This window comes from Anas acuta, chromosome 4 (genome assembly GCF_963932015.1).
Source record: "Anas acuta chromosome 4, bAnaAcu1.1, whole genome shotgun sequence".
Lineage (NCBI taxonomy): Eukaryota > Metazoa > Chordata > Aves > Anseriformes > Anatidae > Anas > Anas acuta.
In genome coordinates this window covers 47,844,336-47,861,909 of record NC_088982.1, presented here as the reverse complement: position 1 = coordinate 47,861,909, position 17,574 = coordinate 47,844,336, and the positions used below count along the sequence as shown (strand labels likewise).

The 17,574-nt window shown below is 33.7% G+C and overlaps 1 protein-coding gene across 11 annotated transcripts in view; it reads left to right on the top strand.

Annotated features, from left to right (window-relative positions):
- Window positions 1–17,574, top strand: part of FSTL5 (follistatin like 5) — a 402,914-nt gene that overhangs the window by 335,204 nt on the left and 50,136 nt on the right. For all 11 annotated transcript variants that reach the window (XM_068681113.1, XM_068681111.1, XM_068681110.1 and 8 more), the window contains 3 exons: window positions 1,701–1,821; window positions 9,669–9,830; window positions 11,740–11,874. In XM_068681113.1, the coding sequence (XP_068537214.1) occupies window positions 1,701–1,821; window positions 9,669–9,830; window positions 11,740–11,874 (418 nt within the window). The remainder of the gene's footprint in view (window positions 1–1,700; window positions 1,822–9,668; window positions 9,831–11,739; window positions 11,875–17,574) is intronic.

Below are 17,574 nucleotides of genomic sequence, written 5' to 3'. Positions count from 1 at the left end.
CTTCTGTATTGCTTTTCTTGTTATTCATGACACACATCATGATTCTTAAATGTCAAGCTCTCAACAGAACAGAGCTGCAGTGGAATCATTGTTAAAGTAATCGCTCAATATTTTTTTTCTTTCTTTTTGGACAAAAATAATTAGAGTTTCTCAATTTAATTTTAGAAGAACCATGCCATTTTCACTTGAGCAGTAGTCTGTTTAAAACAAAACACAACAACAACAACAAAAAGAAAACAACAGGACTTGTAGCAATGTTTTTAGTGTCATCAAACATTTTTACCAAAGTTAAAAGAATCTTTTCTTCTCTGTTGCTGTTAATATTTGAAGACTTAAGTTCAATCATGTTTGTCTGCATTGATACAAGTTTTTTCAGTGACTCTAGCTTGTGAGTTATTCTATAAAACACTAATTATATATCACCATTCTGTCTCAAAGAGCTCTGTCTACAGTTCTTTGTCACTTTCCAAACACTACTTATAGTTTTGTTTCAGGTATATTGAATTGTTTGATTTAATTAACAAAACAAATATTGGACTCAGTCTAATAATAAGCCAGGAACATTGTTTTGTAATTGAAAAACAAAACTCACCCAGAAACCCCAAATGTTTTGAGTAATGAAATGACAATATCATAGGGGAAATCCTGTTGAAAACTGATGTCTCTGACTAAAATAGCCACAGAGATGTTCTTTTTTTTTTTTCCTTTTCTTTTCTTTTTTTTTTTTTTTTTTCCCCACAAATAAGAAAATAAAAAGAGAGAAATCATAGCACAGACATCCATTTACTTACAAAAAGAGCTATGGTAGTTATCTCTTTACTAGTGAGACTGGACTTCAGAAATCTAGATAAACTTAAATACTTTTAATAGCTCACTTCTGTTTTAGAAGTGTATATATGTCATGGCCTAAATTTTCAAAGAATACTGTGAAGAGTTTCAGTTTTGAAAAGTGTTTCTAGAGCAATTGTCAATAGCCTTATTACAAATAAACAATTATTCCATACTTTTTTTTTACAATAATTGACATAGAAACTTGTTTATAACATGTAATTGGTACTTAATATCAACACTACAGATGCTAGATTGTACTACACTGTTATCTTGAACAGTAATAAAGAAGTCATCAGTCTTTTTAATTGATCTTGTACTGAGGATTGAACCAGGAATTGAAATGGTAGTTAAATTTTGCATTCTGATCTTGTGGAAATTGTATGCCATTTAAAGATATTTAAGAGAATGAAGTTAAAAATGTTAACTCAAATGTGAAGAAAAATTATTATTTTTTTTAAATTTTATTTTCTATGTATGTGCTAGTTTCAAAGAATGACGACGCTTTTACAGGATATCATTTACCTTGTTAAATTGTGCAGTGGTTTAGGTTTTCTATCAGATCTGACCCAGTCCAAAATAGCTTTACTTCTGCAAATAGTTATCATAGCTATATAAACATTCTTAGGACTTCAGAGTTTAGCTAATAGATAAAATAGAAGTGTATTTTCTTTTACAGATCTAATACATGCAGCAAGATCAAGCACCTCTGTCATTCACAAAAAATAGTCTGTGTTTCAGATTACTGTCCGTTGTTCTGATTGAGTATTTGTGATATTTGCATCACAGCTTTGTTAACAAGATGAAGAGCATAATTATTATAGAGATACAGATGTAATCATGATAACCTTGTTTCTGATCTTTCCTGTTAGGATTTTGGAGATGATGGCTCCTTGTATATTACTAAAGTGACCACAACTCATATGGGAAATTACACCTGCTATGCTGATGGCTATGATAAGCTCTTTCAAACTCATATTCTTCAAGTGAATGGTAAGGAAAAATGTTGCAATTACCAAGTCATAAGAGATTAGGATTTGGATTTTGTTAAGCAGATCTGTTGTTGTTGCTGTTTTATCTTTTTAATAAAGTATTACAGTTTAACAGAAAATGAGATACAATTATATTTCTTTACTGTTCTATGCAAAATAATAAAATATAATCATTTTCATTTAGTGCTTCTATATGAGTAATATTAATTAAAAAGAGTTAGATAGTGCAGACAACTTCCTCTGCACAGTGAACTGTTCACCTATGAATGTGTTGCCTGCAGAATAATGTATTTTATATTTATATGCATAAAGTAGGGAAAAATGAGAATGTTAAGAATGTTGCATTTAGTAAAATAATTTAAAAAATGCACTACCCTGAAATTGATTTTAGGGTTCTACATTCACATTTTTAATTTTGATATCTAAGTGTGAATTTTAACTCTGGACGTCTAAATTTATCTTGATCCAAGTTCTACGGACCGCTTTCCTGACCTATGTATCACAAAATCACAGAATTTTTGAGTGACCTACAGAGGTTATCTGGTGCCCTGCTGCCTAAATAGCCACCCCTAAATAGGTTGACCAGGATGATGTCTGCATGTATTTTGATGATCGTTGAGGAGAGAGACTCTACAGTCTCTCGGGGCAACCGATGCCAATGCTCAGTCTTGGACAAAACTCAACTGCTGTTGTTTCTGGTGCCCTGAAGACAGCATCATCATCATTTGGCTCTTTTTCCTACATCTCTCTCTTTTTTCTTTTTTATTTTTATTTTTTCCCAAATACTTTTAACCTCCATTGATGAGCCACTCACCAAGGGTCCCACTATACTTTATCGCGAGATTTGATGTCTTTTTTTTTTTTTTAGTGACCTTGTGTTTTCCTATTGTTTTAGCCTTCATATTTATCTTTGACTCTTAAATCCACCTTTACACACCAAACTACCTGTATGTCATCTCATGTCCTGTCTAGAATCATGCTTGAATTCAGTCTTCTCCTGCATGTTTAGTTTGCATTAACAGACTCTTTTACTCTCTCCTGAAGCTGGACATTATCCACTGCTGTTGTTATCACTCTTTGTTTCTGTATTTGTTAGACACTTGCATTAACCCTTATCTTACTTTTCCTGACATCTATTTTCATGCTGGATTTTTACCTCCTATTCACATTTTTCATTGATAATCACAAAAAATGCAGTTGCTTAGATTTTACTTGCTTTTTATATGGTTCACTCTTAACAGTTCATTTTCCCCCACACTTTCTGCTTGTTAATATCCTTCACACTTTAAATGACTTTGATGTTTAGTGCTTGTTTGCTGTTTTCTTAATGTCATCTCTGCCATTGTGTTTCTCAAGGAAATCAGCTTAGAATATCTGTTTATCCATCTTATTTTTTTTTCAGTTTATTTCTTTCAACATTTTGTAAATGGACTGTCCTCCCTGAGATAATACATGACATCATCATATTTTCCTCCTTCAAATTTACCTGCAGGAATTGTTTCCTGTCACTTGAAAAGAAAGGTAGCAAATGCTGGCTTGACTAGTCCTGGGAAGATTAACATGCATCTTACTTGTGTTTTAATCCCTACAAACATAGCAGAATTATTAATGAACTTCATCGGAAGAGGTCCTTGACCAACTTCCTCCTCTGCTGTTTAATGTGTAATAACCTAATTTATTTATAAAATTATATTTTTGTCAGCATCTTTCATGCCTATCCCAATGCGTTAGTAGTCCTGAAGAGGTGATTTGCAACAGTTAAAATGTTAGTGTTTTTCACATTTAGCTTTTTGGCTCAGTTCAGTAGAGTGATGTATGCCTCATAGAGGCATAACTCCACTTAAGTTAATTTTTTTCTGTAAAAGTATAATGTTACGGAACATAATTTGGGAGAGGTGAAGGAGGACAACTATGCTTTTCTGGTGCCTAAGCATCTGTCAGAAGATTGTATTTTTCATTTGGAGACCACCTTTATGTTCTAAATGCAATCGCTGTTGTTGATATCATTCAACAACAAAAAATAAAAATAAAAAAAAATGTCTAAGCAAATCATCCACATTTGCTCTGGTCAGATAGCTGTGGTACTTTTCCATACCATTTTGGTTGCAGATTTCTGGGGGAGCACAGGCAGGAACCAATCCCTTAGATCAATAGTATTGTTTGCTGTTAATAACGTGGATAAACGGAGTTAAAAAAAAACACTGAGATTTAAAGCTCTGGTGAAGTGAACAGATCTTATATACTTTAAATCTGTACTTCTGAGTAGTAATCTTCCTAAGCACAGGCGTGATGGTCAGTACTTGTAGCTGTGATAATGACTAATTAATATAATGATACTTGTATTAACAGGAGAGTCAGACAAAGGTTAATGGGATAATGAGGCTCTGATCTCAAAGATCTAATGTGAGGGTTCAAAGAAAACAATGTAATTATTTTTAAAGTTCTTGAGTCTATTTGTACAAATGTGTATTTTTTATACTATATGCATAGAGTAGTTTGCAAATATTTATATAAATATAATTTTAATTTACTTTTCTTTTAAATTAAATTTAAGATTTTCATTTGTTTAATCTACAAGTTTTGAATTGCCTTGTACATCCCTAAGGAATAATGAACTTGCTTTGGAGTCTTTAAACAATATAGATAATCAGCGCTGTAAAAGACATGTTTTGTGGTGAAAAAATTCAGAATCTTACTTAAGTAATACGGTAAGTAAATGTAGTAAGCAATATTATACATTGGTATTTGAGCATTTTTCCTGTAAACATTAAAAAAAAAAAAAGCACCATAATGGTCCAAGAGTAATTGTTTCATTAAATAATGCTAATTATTAATATTTACATAATATTTTTAAAAAAACAAAGTTTTATGTGTGACTTTTTGTGACTATAATTTTGATCTATTTTATTAAAACTTTATCTGGGGCAAGCTCTGATAAGATTAACCTCAATTGTATTTTCTACCTACAAAAACTAATTTTTACTATTATATGTTGAGGACTAAATACTGAGACCAACTCATAACAGACATTCTTATGTCCAAAACACATATGTAGTATTGAAGCCCCTGCTTTAAACTCATGATATGCTTTATAATTCTGTATGCAGAATGTAAGTTCCATAAGGTGTATCACTATGGCATTCATCTATAACATATCATTTAAGAGGCTGACGCTGCTGATATATTTAAGAGAAGCAGCCAAGTGTTTCTTGATTGAATACTGGAAAAGTCATTCAACATAGAAGGTCTTCAGGATGCCCTTTCTGAAAACTAAAATGTTTGGTCTCATTAATTCATGGAACTACTGAGTCTTCAGCTCCACCAAAAGACATATTTTCTCACAATATTTTTTGTAATCAAATGGTCACAATAATGAGTGTCTGAGCCTGATAGTTTGATATTTTTTACCCCCTCCATATATCTGTGATACTGAAATTCATGCCATCAGGTATTGCCTTTGTGCTGTTGACATCATATATTCAAAAACCTATGAATTACGAAGTCTGTTTTCAGATAATGACAGCAATATGCATTGGTCTTAATATCATAGAAGCTAAAAATGTATATCTAATATTGTCTCTTGTAATATATGTGAAACATCAAGTCCATAATTTGTCATTAAAATCCTTTACTTAAAAAGAATCTGGTACAAATAGGACAACATAAATGCAGAGGTGAGTCATCTGTACTTCAGAAACATTTGTGTCATTTCCCTGCTGCTAATTTGTTAGCCTTCTTTTTTTTTTTTTTTTTTCCACAGCAACTTTTCAAAATTTATAGGAGAATAGTTCTTCCAAATGAACTAGCTGAAACAGAACATTTGTAACAAACTCAGAAAGTCTTGTAATGTGAGTTGTTGTACTGTTGGGTAGGAAGCCATCTCTCTCTAAAAGTGTTAAAGGAATATTATTAAAAATTATTAGTATTTCTTGTTACTACTTTTCTGAGGATTACATGAATCTGACATACAAAAGTCTTGAAAAATTATATTGAAAAAGCTGAAATACCCAGAAAGCTTGAGTTTTCTTTTTAATTCAAAGCTTATCAAGTTATATGCTGTTTGTAAGCAGAGATGTTTTGTAAGCGGAGATGGATTGCAATTACAGTTTTAGACTTATTTTCAGTATTTTTTTTTATAACTCACTTCTATTTTACAAGTATATGCATGCCATAGCCTAAATTTTTCGAAGAATAATTTGAGGAATTTTACTTTTGACAAGGTTTCTATGCAAGCAAATAAAATATCATTAGCCTTATTATAAACAAAAAGGAAGACTGCCTTCAAAACTATTCTAAGAATATACATATATGTAACGCAAATGTGTCATTTTCCTTTCTATTTATGTACTAATGATGGTATCCTGCTCCCTGAGCTTTTACACAAGGCAACTTCTTTGCAGAGAGATGACAACAATTTTTGCAAGTAAAAGGCCTACTGAAAAAAAATGAAAACTTTTAGTACCTTAAGGTAAAGAAAAGAGTCCAGACCCTCAACCAGATATAAATTGGTGATTTATAGCGGCTGAGGAATTCCTTGCTATCTTTGTTTTTCCAAAGAAAATATCTCAGTTCAATCAAAACAAAGAGAGCAGTAGAAGAACATAATTCACTATACATATTATGTTTCTTTCTGAAACAGATACATTCTCTCTGGATTCCAGACAGATTGAACAGTCTAGTTTCTCTCATAATTTTTTAGACCTGGCTGAAATAGTCTTCAGGGGTTTTCGTAACAATTGTAAGAAGTATCGAGTAGTTATATATTCATCATATTTGGAGTCAGCAATCTCATGTGGCTTGTTGAACTGAATGTAGGATTCATCCAATTACGTATTATGTATGATTCTGGTAAAGACAATCATTCCATGTCCTGTCCCATTCCCCACACCCCTTTTTAATCTGTGTAATGACTTCTCCCTTACAAAGTAGGCTTCTTTTTAAGACATTAGAATATACCTCTTTGAAAGTCAGCAGTAATGATTACAATGTTTATGTTCTTAAAAATTGCTTTATGTGAATATTTATGCTGTTACCTAAAAAAAAAAAAAAGTGACTGAAATGAGCCCGAAGAGTTTATATCTAGCTTGTCATGCCAAATTAATTTTTCTGACTGAGCCCACACTACAGTAATATTTCAATTGCCTGCATGCATCAGTTCCACAGTTCCTAGGGGCATATTACAGGTAGGCTCTAGGGTAATTTGAAAACAAACATTTAAATGCAAAGCAAATATTGAAAAAAAATTTAATCATGTAGATAATCTATCAGACCAGAATTGCTGGGGTAACTAGGAAATGGCAGGAAATAGAGGGAAAGTATCCCTCCGTAGAGGGCCACGAAGATGATGAGAGCACTGGAGTACTTCTCCTTTGAAGAAAGACTGAGAGAGGTGAGGCTCTTCAGCCTGGAGAAGAGAAGGCTCCTCTCCTTGAAAGGGAGACCTTTCAATACTTACAGGGGGCTTATAAAACAGATGGAGAGTTTCCTTTTACTTGGGCAAATAATGAGAGTACAAGGGGGAATGTTTTTTAAACTAAAGGAAGGGAGATTTAGATTAGATGTTAGGAGGAATTCTTCACTCAGAGGGTGGTGAGGCACTGGCACTGGTTGTCCAGAGAAGCTGTGGGTGCCCCATTCTTGTAAGTGTTCGAGACCAGGTTGGATGAGGCCCTGGGCAACCTGGTCTGGTGGGTGACATCTCTGCCCATGGCAGAGAGTTGGAACTAGATGGTCATTAAGATCCTTTCCAAACCAAGCCATTCTATTCTGAATATGGCAAGAAATTAAATATAAAGGTGTCTGGGAGAACACCGCTAAAGGGAACAGAACCTACTCCAGAAGTACAGGCCACACAGATCCTGCCAGAGAGAGGAGAAAACTGGGAAGAGGTGGAGGGAGAAGAGGCGTGACAATTTCAGGCTTGAGATAAAAATGCTTGTATGGTAGAAATATTGTGCGCATTCCCTTCCAGAAACTGGAAGAAGAAAATGGCAACCTTATATCCTTGTTTTTGATATGCCCATGCTCTCAGCTGGTAGTCTAGACAACTGGCAGCCACAATTTTCACATTTTTAATCTTTTTCCACATTGTTTTACTATATTTTTGTAGGTGGCATATTGGGGTGATGTATAATTTTCTATATATGTTATTTGAAAAGACCCTCATCTCTAATTAGAATTAAAATATCCCTGCGACCTACTGATTTTCACATCTTAATTGAGATGCAGTACATTTGTGTTTTTCTTGCAGCGTAGAAATCTGAGGCATTTCTATGCTGTAATAGGACGGCATGCTGGGATATTTCTTGTAAACAGTTGGATAGCATTTGAAAATATTTAATCTCTTGCCAAAATAGATACAGTTAATTTTTGATCTTGTTACCTTCTTTCATTATCAACTGATAATTCATCCTCTATCCAGCTGTGTTTTGTGACACAGCAAAGTATTCCACATTTTTAAAGCTATATTAAACAAAACTTTGGGTAATAGGAAACATACTTCTTTAACCTTCATTACAGGTTGTTGCTTTCTGTTTGGTTTTTTTTTTTTTTTTTTTTTTTTTTTTTTTGTTTTTGTTTGTTTAGAAACAACTTCAAAATACTTTTCTCTATGTGCAATTAAATAGATGATCAACAATTACTCATTTAAAAATTCGATGCAGCGAGATTATTAAATCATTGATTACTAATAGGAATATGTCCACGTTGATGTCATATGTCAATAATGATGTAGTGTGCAGCAGATTTTTAGTTGGTAAGCAGCAAAAAATGTAATCGTAAAAATTGATGTCAACAACTTGTAAAAATGATGTCAACAGTTCTTACATTTTGCTAACAAACTCAGAAGACTAGTCTGAGCTATGAACCTCTAGAGTTCAAAAAGAAACCATTCAAATCAGATGCTTTAGTACCAGGACTTAAATAAAATTAGCCTCAGATCCAGATATGTGAGATACTCTGGTAAAATTCAGTTATCTAGTTACATGTATAAAGCACATACAATATGAACTTATTTCTTTTTAACATGGCTACGTATACTTGTCTATGTGAATTATAATGATCATTCTGTTGATCTACCTAATAAGAAACGCAGTATCAAGTAACCCATATAACACAATAAACTGACTTGCTTTTATTTTTGTGGCTTTCAAATAAGCAATATTTAATTCTAGGACTATTGTATTAATTAAAGTAAAAAGAAATATAGAAAGCTCTAAATCAGATACAGAAGTTCCTGTAGTTCTGTAGCACATATCTAATGCAGCCATACATTTTATTGAGACAGAAGTTTCCCAGAAAACGTAAGAAATTTCCCATGTCATACCTATAATACATGACTTTGAATTTTTACATGATTTCAAAATGTTATAATTAAGTATAAACAAAAGGTAGTAAGTATCATAAATGTGATTACATGTGTTATACAGGTAAAATAGGTCACTGGTAGGTGTTTTAAGGGGGAAATGTAGTGTTGGAAGTGTTAAAAGTTTTGTGAAATAAGACAATTATCTCTGTATGTCACATCATAACTTGCTGATTGTACATTATTAATATATTTTTAAGTAATTTAAGGGAAAAAAATAGTCAATTCTGAATTAGAATTCAGGCTTTTCTTTGACTTCACAGGCAGTGAAAAGAGGTTTTACTCACAGAACGTTCTTTCTGCTTCAGAATTTACTGTGACAGAGTTCAGCATTGAATGTCACTGAATATGTGACTAATACCACATCTGTGTATTGCACTGTCATTATATATAGCTGCAAGACTCTTTAGAGTTGTTTATAATCATTTTTTTTAAATGAAGATAATACTCTTCTCTACTAAATCATAACTGTTTTCTGCCTTCAGTTCCACCAGTCATCCGGGTCTATCCAGAGAGTCAGGCAAGGGAACCAGGTGTGACAGCTAGCCTTCGGTGCCATGCTGAAGGTATTCCTAACCCACAACTTGGTTGGCTGAAGAATGGAATTGATATCACTCCAAAGTTATCTAAACAGCTAACCCTTCAAGGTAAAGGGGTATATATTTTTTCTACATGTTCCAAATGCTCTATCACTGCATCCTTTCTTTACTAGCTTTTCCTTACATAGTTTCAAACAAGGGTTGAAGTCAGCTAAAACATTTTAGATGATGTCTTGCAGTTACTCCTGAAGACATGTTTTTTTTTCTCTGCTTTATCTTTATTGAAATAACGGTTGTACTAACTGGCAGAATTACCAGGAAATGGTAATTTAGGTGGAAAGTACAGGAGGAGAAATATATGAAATGATTGTGCTTTTATATGAGGGTTCCCAGCAGACCTCAAGGGGAACACAAAGACACTACAACCAAAACAAACAAACAAACACCAAAACAAACAAACAAACAAACAAAAAACACCAAAACCAAACCAACACAGCTAAAAGGAAACCTAACTTTTAAACAACATTAAAGGCAAGTCTGTGAATCTTCTATGAATCTTCAGGGCTTGAAGATTTCAGTGAACCTGCCCAGCCAACATGACATTCTTACATACTCCTTCTGGTGATATTTGATCAGCCATAGGAAAAAAAATCTTGTGCGGTCAGTTTTCTCTTCAAAATCTTATTTCATTCATCTGCAAAAATAGGACGTGTATTAGGATAGGATAGGCTGCAGTGTGAGATACAGGTGAGGACAGGTAGACGGCAACGGCTTCTGTAAAGAGAGTTTTACCTTCTCTATAAGTGATGGAGTTCTCTGTGATTTCAAGGCCCTCTCTCTGGGATGTATGTGAACAATTGTTTTACAGACAGACTTCCTAATATGCATAGACAATGGTGGACTCCTGGTGAATTTCTCTTTCATAGCAGCATTCTATTGATTTCTCTTGTAGAGATTTGAGTGGAAAGTTTTCCCCTCTCCCCTTTTTTTTCCTCTCCTTGCCTCTGTATCATGTATTTATGATAAATAAATAACATCGTTTCTTCTCAAAACAAGAAACATCTAATTCTATTTTCTTGACTGCATTTATGAAATAATTTTTTGAAAATCCCATTGCATTTTCTGATTTTTTTAATCCCAGAGTTAAACTAGCTGCATGTTAGATTCAGGCAAAAGATGGCCTAGAGAGAATGTTATACCATGACCCAGTGTTCCTCCTGGTCCATATTTTAAAATACATTGAAAACTGTTTTTAAAATATAGATCCTACAGCAGAAAAAGTATTCCACACTTAAAATGCATTGAATCAATCACATTATTTAAAAAGACCTTTGCCTGGACTGTTTGTTGACATTCCTACTCAAGCTGACATACAACTCCTCATTTGTGTGCAAATGCTTAGTTTTCACATGTAAAACCCATCTGTGTTTACTTTGCCCGAGATTTGTGTGAAAATATTCCTGAAACTGTTACAGAGGGTAGTTTCCATAGACTTCTACAGTGATGTAGGTATAAAACTCCAGTGTGCGTGTTTTTTTTTTTTTGTCGTTACACTGTACTTAACAAGAAGGCAAAACCAGGTTCCTCTGGTTGCTAGAAACAATTAGTTCTATTAATATTATTATTTATGTTGAAAATTTACCCCATTATGTTCCATGGAAAGCTTGGTTATCTTGTGTAATAGAGCGTCAAGTGACTAAATTCAACATAACAAACACACGATATTTGCCTGATTTAAAAAAAGAGGACCATAGTCATTTAAACCTATATAAAGTCTCAGACAGATACTTGGCTCCAAACTGAAAAATCTGTGGAGGCGTTCCAGATTTCTGTCAGATGAATGAGTGTATGCAGTACACTAGCCACTTGAATACCTTTTGATTAGTTTGGCTTGTCTCCAAGTTATGAAGTAAGGAGTGAAAACAGTTTAATTAGTATGAGCAGAGAAAGCCTTCTGAGTGTTTAATCTGAAAGCACTGTAGCATGTCTGTATGTTGAATTTTTCCTCTTCTTTCAGCAAATGGCAGTGAGGTTCATATTAGCAATGTGCGCTATGAAGATACAGGAGCATATACCTGTATTGCAAAGAACGAAGCAGGGGTGGATGAAGACATTTCTTCTCTTTTTGTAGAAGATTCTGCTCGAAAGACCCGTAAGTATTATAAGAACTATTAAAAAATACATGTAACTCTTACTTAAATGTGAAATTGCTATTAAAAATTATGAAACGTTGAATAAAATGAGTATGTGTAAATAAATTATTTTTAAAATGTTTAAATAATGATATTTAAAAGTCGCTGAAGGCAGAGTGAGTAATGTAAAAGTTTATTTAGAAGTGAAATGAAATCTTCAAATCATTCTGTGAATTGACATATTTTTTACATTGCTGTTGCAATTTGGATGGTTTCCCCATGCAACTTCAGTTGCATATGAAGGGAAGGGGAACCAGATACTTAAAAACAAACAAACAAACAAAAAAACAAAACAACAACAACAACAATAAACTTGATATGTGGTTCCTGGAAGCAGGGGGGGAGACAACAAAAAAAAACAAACTTTTGTAGTCTTTCTTCCTGCATGTTCTTGATATGTATCAAGAGTCAGACTTGGCTGTCATGACATCCCATCATCACAGGACTTGATCTCAACTGCTAGGAGTGCTCAGTCAGGTCCGGATCAGTTCTAGTTGGCCCATGCTGTCTTATGCACTGATAACAATGGCTCTGGAGCAATGTGAAGCAACAGTGACAACATTTGCTCACTAAGCTGGGAGTTCACTGTGTCAAATAAATCTCTTCTACCTCCCTAAAGTGTCTGTCTTTATCCTTCGTGAAAAGGTAGCAGGGCTTATAAACCTGGTTTACCTTTGTCTTAATACTTCTTTCCCATGCCCTTTCTTCCCTCTGCTCATAAAATCCATTCCTGAGTTTACCTGCTTTTGTTTTGGCTTTGGTTTTAAATGAGTTACTTACATATTCACTGGTAACACATAGTAAAATGATAGTTATTTTACTAGTAAGTCTGATTGCATTAACTTAAGCCACTCACATTTATCTAGAAGCTTATTTAACAGTAATGAGTACTCAACAGAAAATACTGGAGGCAGAATTAATAGCACTGCGAGTCTGACACTTCCTCTCATAAGATGCTGAATTCAGTTACATATGGGTTTATTAAGCTTTAAATGTTTCAAGGAAATCCTCCATGTGGGAAAACTTTTATAGCCCAAGTGTTAATATCTTTATTTAGCTGCTTTCAGTAACACTAATTATAACTGTCATTTCAAAATTCTTAACATGTTTTTTTTGTGTGTCACAAAAATGACTGCTCAGACAGTTTTGAGAAGGCAGCTCAAATAAGTTGTTTGATCATGTTATATTTCTAGTAATCTGGTGATACGAAGCAGCTCAGTCACCTTCATTTGCCTTTTCCAGTCTGTGAAAAGAATTGAGACTGTTGCCAAATTACAAAACCTTGACAAGTAGCATTTTTTTTAATGTTTGGTTAAACTTGTTTGGCCTTAACAACAAATCATTTATATCCAACTGCCCAGTTTCCAAATATTGTAGTAGTCTAAACTATTGTGTTCTCTAAAGACATGATCTGCAGTAATAATGCAAAATACTGCTTTCAGGAATTGTAATATGATGCAATAATTTTACATCAGCCAACTTTACGTGATTGTTAAGTCACATACCATGCAATGAACACTGCTAGCAATAAATGCTTCACGTTCTACTAGCGGTAAGTTGGGAGCATTTATGGTAGCCTTTGGTGTCATGAAAGACGTAAATGAAGGAAGAGCAAATGTAACTCAAATTATTCATAAGAAATTTCATCCAAAAGACATGGTCTCCTTCCTTCCTACAAAAATCTTTTACTATGGAAGTTCTGTGTCATATGTTGAACGGAGGCATTTTGTCATTGTATTTCATCACATCTGAACATAGCTTCCTCAGTACCAGTGGATGTATAAAAATTAACGTAGTCCAGAGATGCATCGTGATATAATTCAAATAGAGGTGAAACACATATTTACAGGAGATGTTTATTCTGGTAGTGTGATTTGTTTACTCTGTCTCAAAAACCCATTTCTGTACATGCAAGAAAATAAAGGGACATACTAGTGAAAAAGAGCAATTGCTATCGATATCATAACAATTAAATGAATAAACTGCCTTCACAGGTTTAAATTTGGATAGATACTTAATGTACTTGCTCTTTTTTTTTTTTTAATCTGTACTTCTGTTGAAAAATGTTGCTTTGAAGGGAGGATAACTTAGCATTAGAAAGCCCGTGTACTTTAATCTCAGTTTTATTATTAACTCTTCTCTGCTTTTTTTTTATATTTATCTCAAAACACTGGTTCATGGATCAAATTAGGGATTATTAGGAAAGAGAATGGTATAGGTATAACCACCTGGATAGGATTTGGGGCTTTTTTCCCCCACCCACACGTTTTAAACCCAAGGCTATTTTCTTCTACTACAATTCAATGCCTGCTGTTGAGGTCAGAAGTTGCATTCTAAAGGTATTCTCTTATGTAAATGTGATTTTATATTATCTGATATAAACTGATATATTTTTATAAATTTACATTTATCCTTCTTTAAGGGAATAAAGCAGACATTTATTTTTATAATCAAGTTGTGGTTTTGTTTGTTTGTTTTTGTTGGTGGTGGTGTTTTTTGATTCCTATTTGTTTTTTTGTTTGTTTTGGTTTTGTTTTCCCTTATTGAAATACAGAAGCTTCCCTTCTGGAAATCTTACAATAGAATATTGCTTTGGAACAAAAGCAGAACAGATTCTCACTAGCTTGTCAGTTAAACTGAGGTTATCTACTTTTTAAATTTCACACAAGGTAAAACTCATAGCAAAATAAAAGCATTTCAGAACATTGACTTGATTGGTTTTGAGAAGGCAGTGAGAACTTTTACAGTGGAACTCTAAAGTGTAAGCTTTAATTACGTTGCATTGAACGTGATGATAACTTTATAAGCAACATTATGAACATAGAGACTCGTTCCATTTTTTTTTTTAGTAGTGTGTATTTTATTTTCCAATTAATAGTAAAAGAAAATGTTCACATTTGCACTTCCCCAAACCACTGTCTACATGCACATGAATGCTTTGGGTTATTAATGCTATCTTGCATAATAAGCCAAAGTTTTGGTAGTTATCCATGGAATCTCGTTTGTAACATATCCCAAAATTTTTATATGAAAAACTCAGCAGTGTTTTTTGAGAAAAATCTAATATATACAACAGAAAGGACATGACTAGATCACTCCTTTTGGGTTGGATAAATCTTACTAGTGTAAACAATGCTTAAAAGAAAATCTTATATTTTCCAGTAACTCTGCCTGAATTAAAACCAGTGCCATTATGGATAAATAAACTGTTAAATAATAAATTATTTTCTTCATCTGTGTGCCTAAAGATATTATCAGATTGCTAGGATTTCAGAGTTCACAGCATTGGTTGCATACGCGTCTAATGCATGTGTCTGTGTTATAAGCACTAAAGAAAAAAAGCGAAGGACAAACCTATGTGAATTGTGGAATAGTGATGATAATAGCAAAAATAAAAAATATGTAATGCATAGGAAGGGAACCCGGGTAGTGTTTATTTTCAGGCTTCTGAGCTTTAGCATCAGAAATTTGAATTCTAGTTCCCAAGTCAGTATACTTTAATGATAATGATTTATCAACAAGATGATAATTTGAGATGGAAGTGAATGGAAATTACTGTAAAAGTGCTTTTTCATTCAGATATGTTCCAAAGATGCCAACACTGAATGCTGAACCATTGCTCTTTCATGCATTGGTAAAAATGGTAATAATGGATGATAGTCTCAGCAATAGTTTGTCCTTAGCAGTTCGGCATTTTGCAATGTGCATTAAAAATAAAACTTCTGAAAATGTGTTTTCATTTTTGCATTGTCTCAGGTGTGAGGAATTGTATTATTTTCTTTAATTTCAATATTATCAGCTCATTTTATAACTAAAATTTATTATACTTAACATGTGTCTAAATATGTGCCTGCTTTTTGCTAGATTTATGAAATTGTAATGGATTTTTTTTTTAGTTTGTTTATATAGGCTTTACCTATATAAACATCTGTTACAAACAATATCAGATCCAGTTTAATTCTTTTTATGTTGACCATTTAGGTCGAAACATTCCACTTTCGCTTTCTGTCTCAATAAAAAGTTTTGCTGCGTCTTTGAATTTATAATGCTTCTGCTAATATTCCATAATCACTCCCAAAATGGGTGTTAGGAAGAAAACAAGTTTTACTCATAGTAAAAACTCTAGAGTCATTTTACTGAAACCTTTTACATCATAATCTGGGACTTGATACTGGTGGTTCACGCAGAGAAATTGTCACTAAAATATACTGCAATTAAAGTAATGATTTTTCAGAGTCTGTCACAGCAAAAACATCCCTTCAAGCAGTCTGTGATTTAAATAGTGGGTGGATGCTTCTTGGAGTTTGTTACCTTTCTGAAGACGCCATATGCACTTGGTAGACCCAGGCTGTGGGACTACCACAGCAGAACGTATTTTCAGTGTAACTGCGTTTTCTTTGCTCCATAAGCTATTGTGGATATGAAAGTGAGGATAATTTTCTTCTTGGCTATTTGTGGCTCCTGTAGTGGTCCTCCATGTAGCATCCAAGGACATGTAGGAAAGGAGGAATAAGACTGGCTAAAATTGAAGAAGTGCAAGGGTCCTGGGAGAGGGACAACAGAAGAGAAGATTGTTAGAAGCAGAGGCCAATAATGTGAGGAAGAAAGGCATGACCCAGGCAGCAGCAGGTGAAAGAGGAAGGATTAATGAGAACACTTAACACTGAAAGGTACTGGATGGGAGGAAAAAGGAATAGGAGTACAAGAGCAAAATGATACCTTACGTGCTACTTAATAATCCTGTATTAGATGGGAGGTTGCATCCAAGAGCCTCTAGTTACTTTACTGCCTTGTTATCATTAAATATCTGTGATCATGCAGCAACAGTACATATCTTATCCTGCTTCTCCTTTTAAATCTGTGTGGAGAATAACCCTAATTCTAGGACCAATTAAAACAAACGAGAGAGATACTTGAGAAGATTCTGAACTTGCTATTGTTCTAGTAAGTAGAACATTGTTATTTAACTTGTCTTTTAAAGGAAGACAGCATATTAGAGTATTAGTCAAAAAGGTTGTAGGTAGCAACAGTATGTATTGTGAGATAATTTAAATAAAATATATCTAGTTGTTCTTGTGTCATTCTGGCCACTTCTGGCAGAATGAAGTTAATTTATCTGGTCTAAATTTGTAAATGCCATGTAACTAATTGAACTCTCAGTAGTTACTCTTCAGGCTTTGCAGTCTGTTACTTCTATATCACACCTGAAGAAGGGCCTGTGTGATTGAAAGATTGCCTGCTTTTTCCAATGATACCAGTTAATGCAGAGCCAATTGTGAAAAGCCTGGCTCTGTATTCATGAGAACCTTTGCAGGTGCTGGATGGTTGCTATTAGGTGACCCAAAGCCTTCTACTTTCCAGGCTAAAGAAGCTCAGTTCTCTTGTGAATATTCATCCTGGATTCTGTATACTTTATGATATGGTCTTAGCTCTCTCTTCTACTTCCCAGCAGGCCCCTTGCCTGAGAATTTTTAGGATTTTGTTATCTCTGTTGGAGAAGATACTTTAGCCTGTGAAAACTCGGCTTTAAGCTGAAAGTAACTGTTTCATGAAACTGCTTTGCTGTAATTAGAAACTATTTATTATCATTGTTTAACATTTCTATAAAATCTCTTGGACTACATATTCATCTCTTCTCTGTTAATTAGCCTCTTAGATTT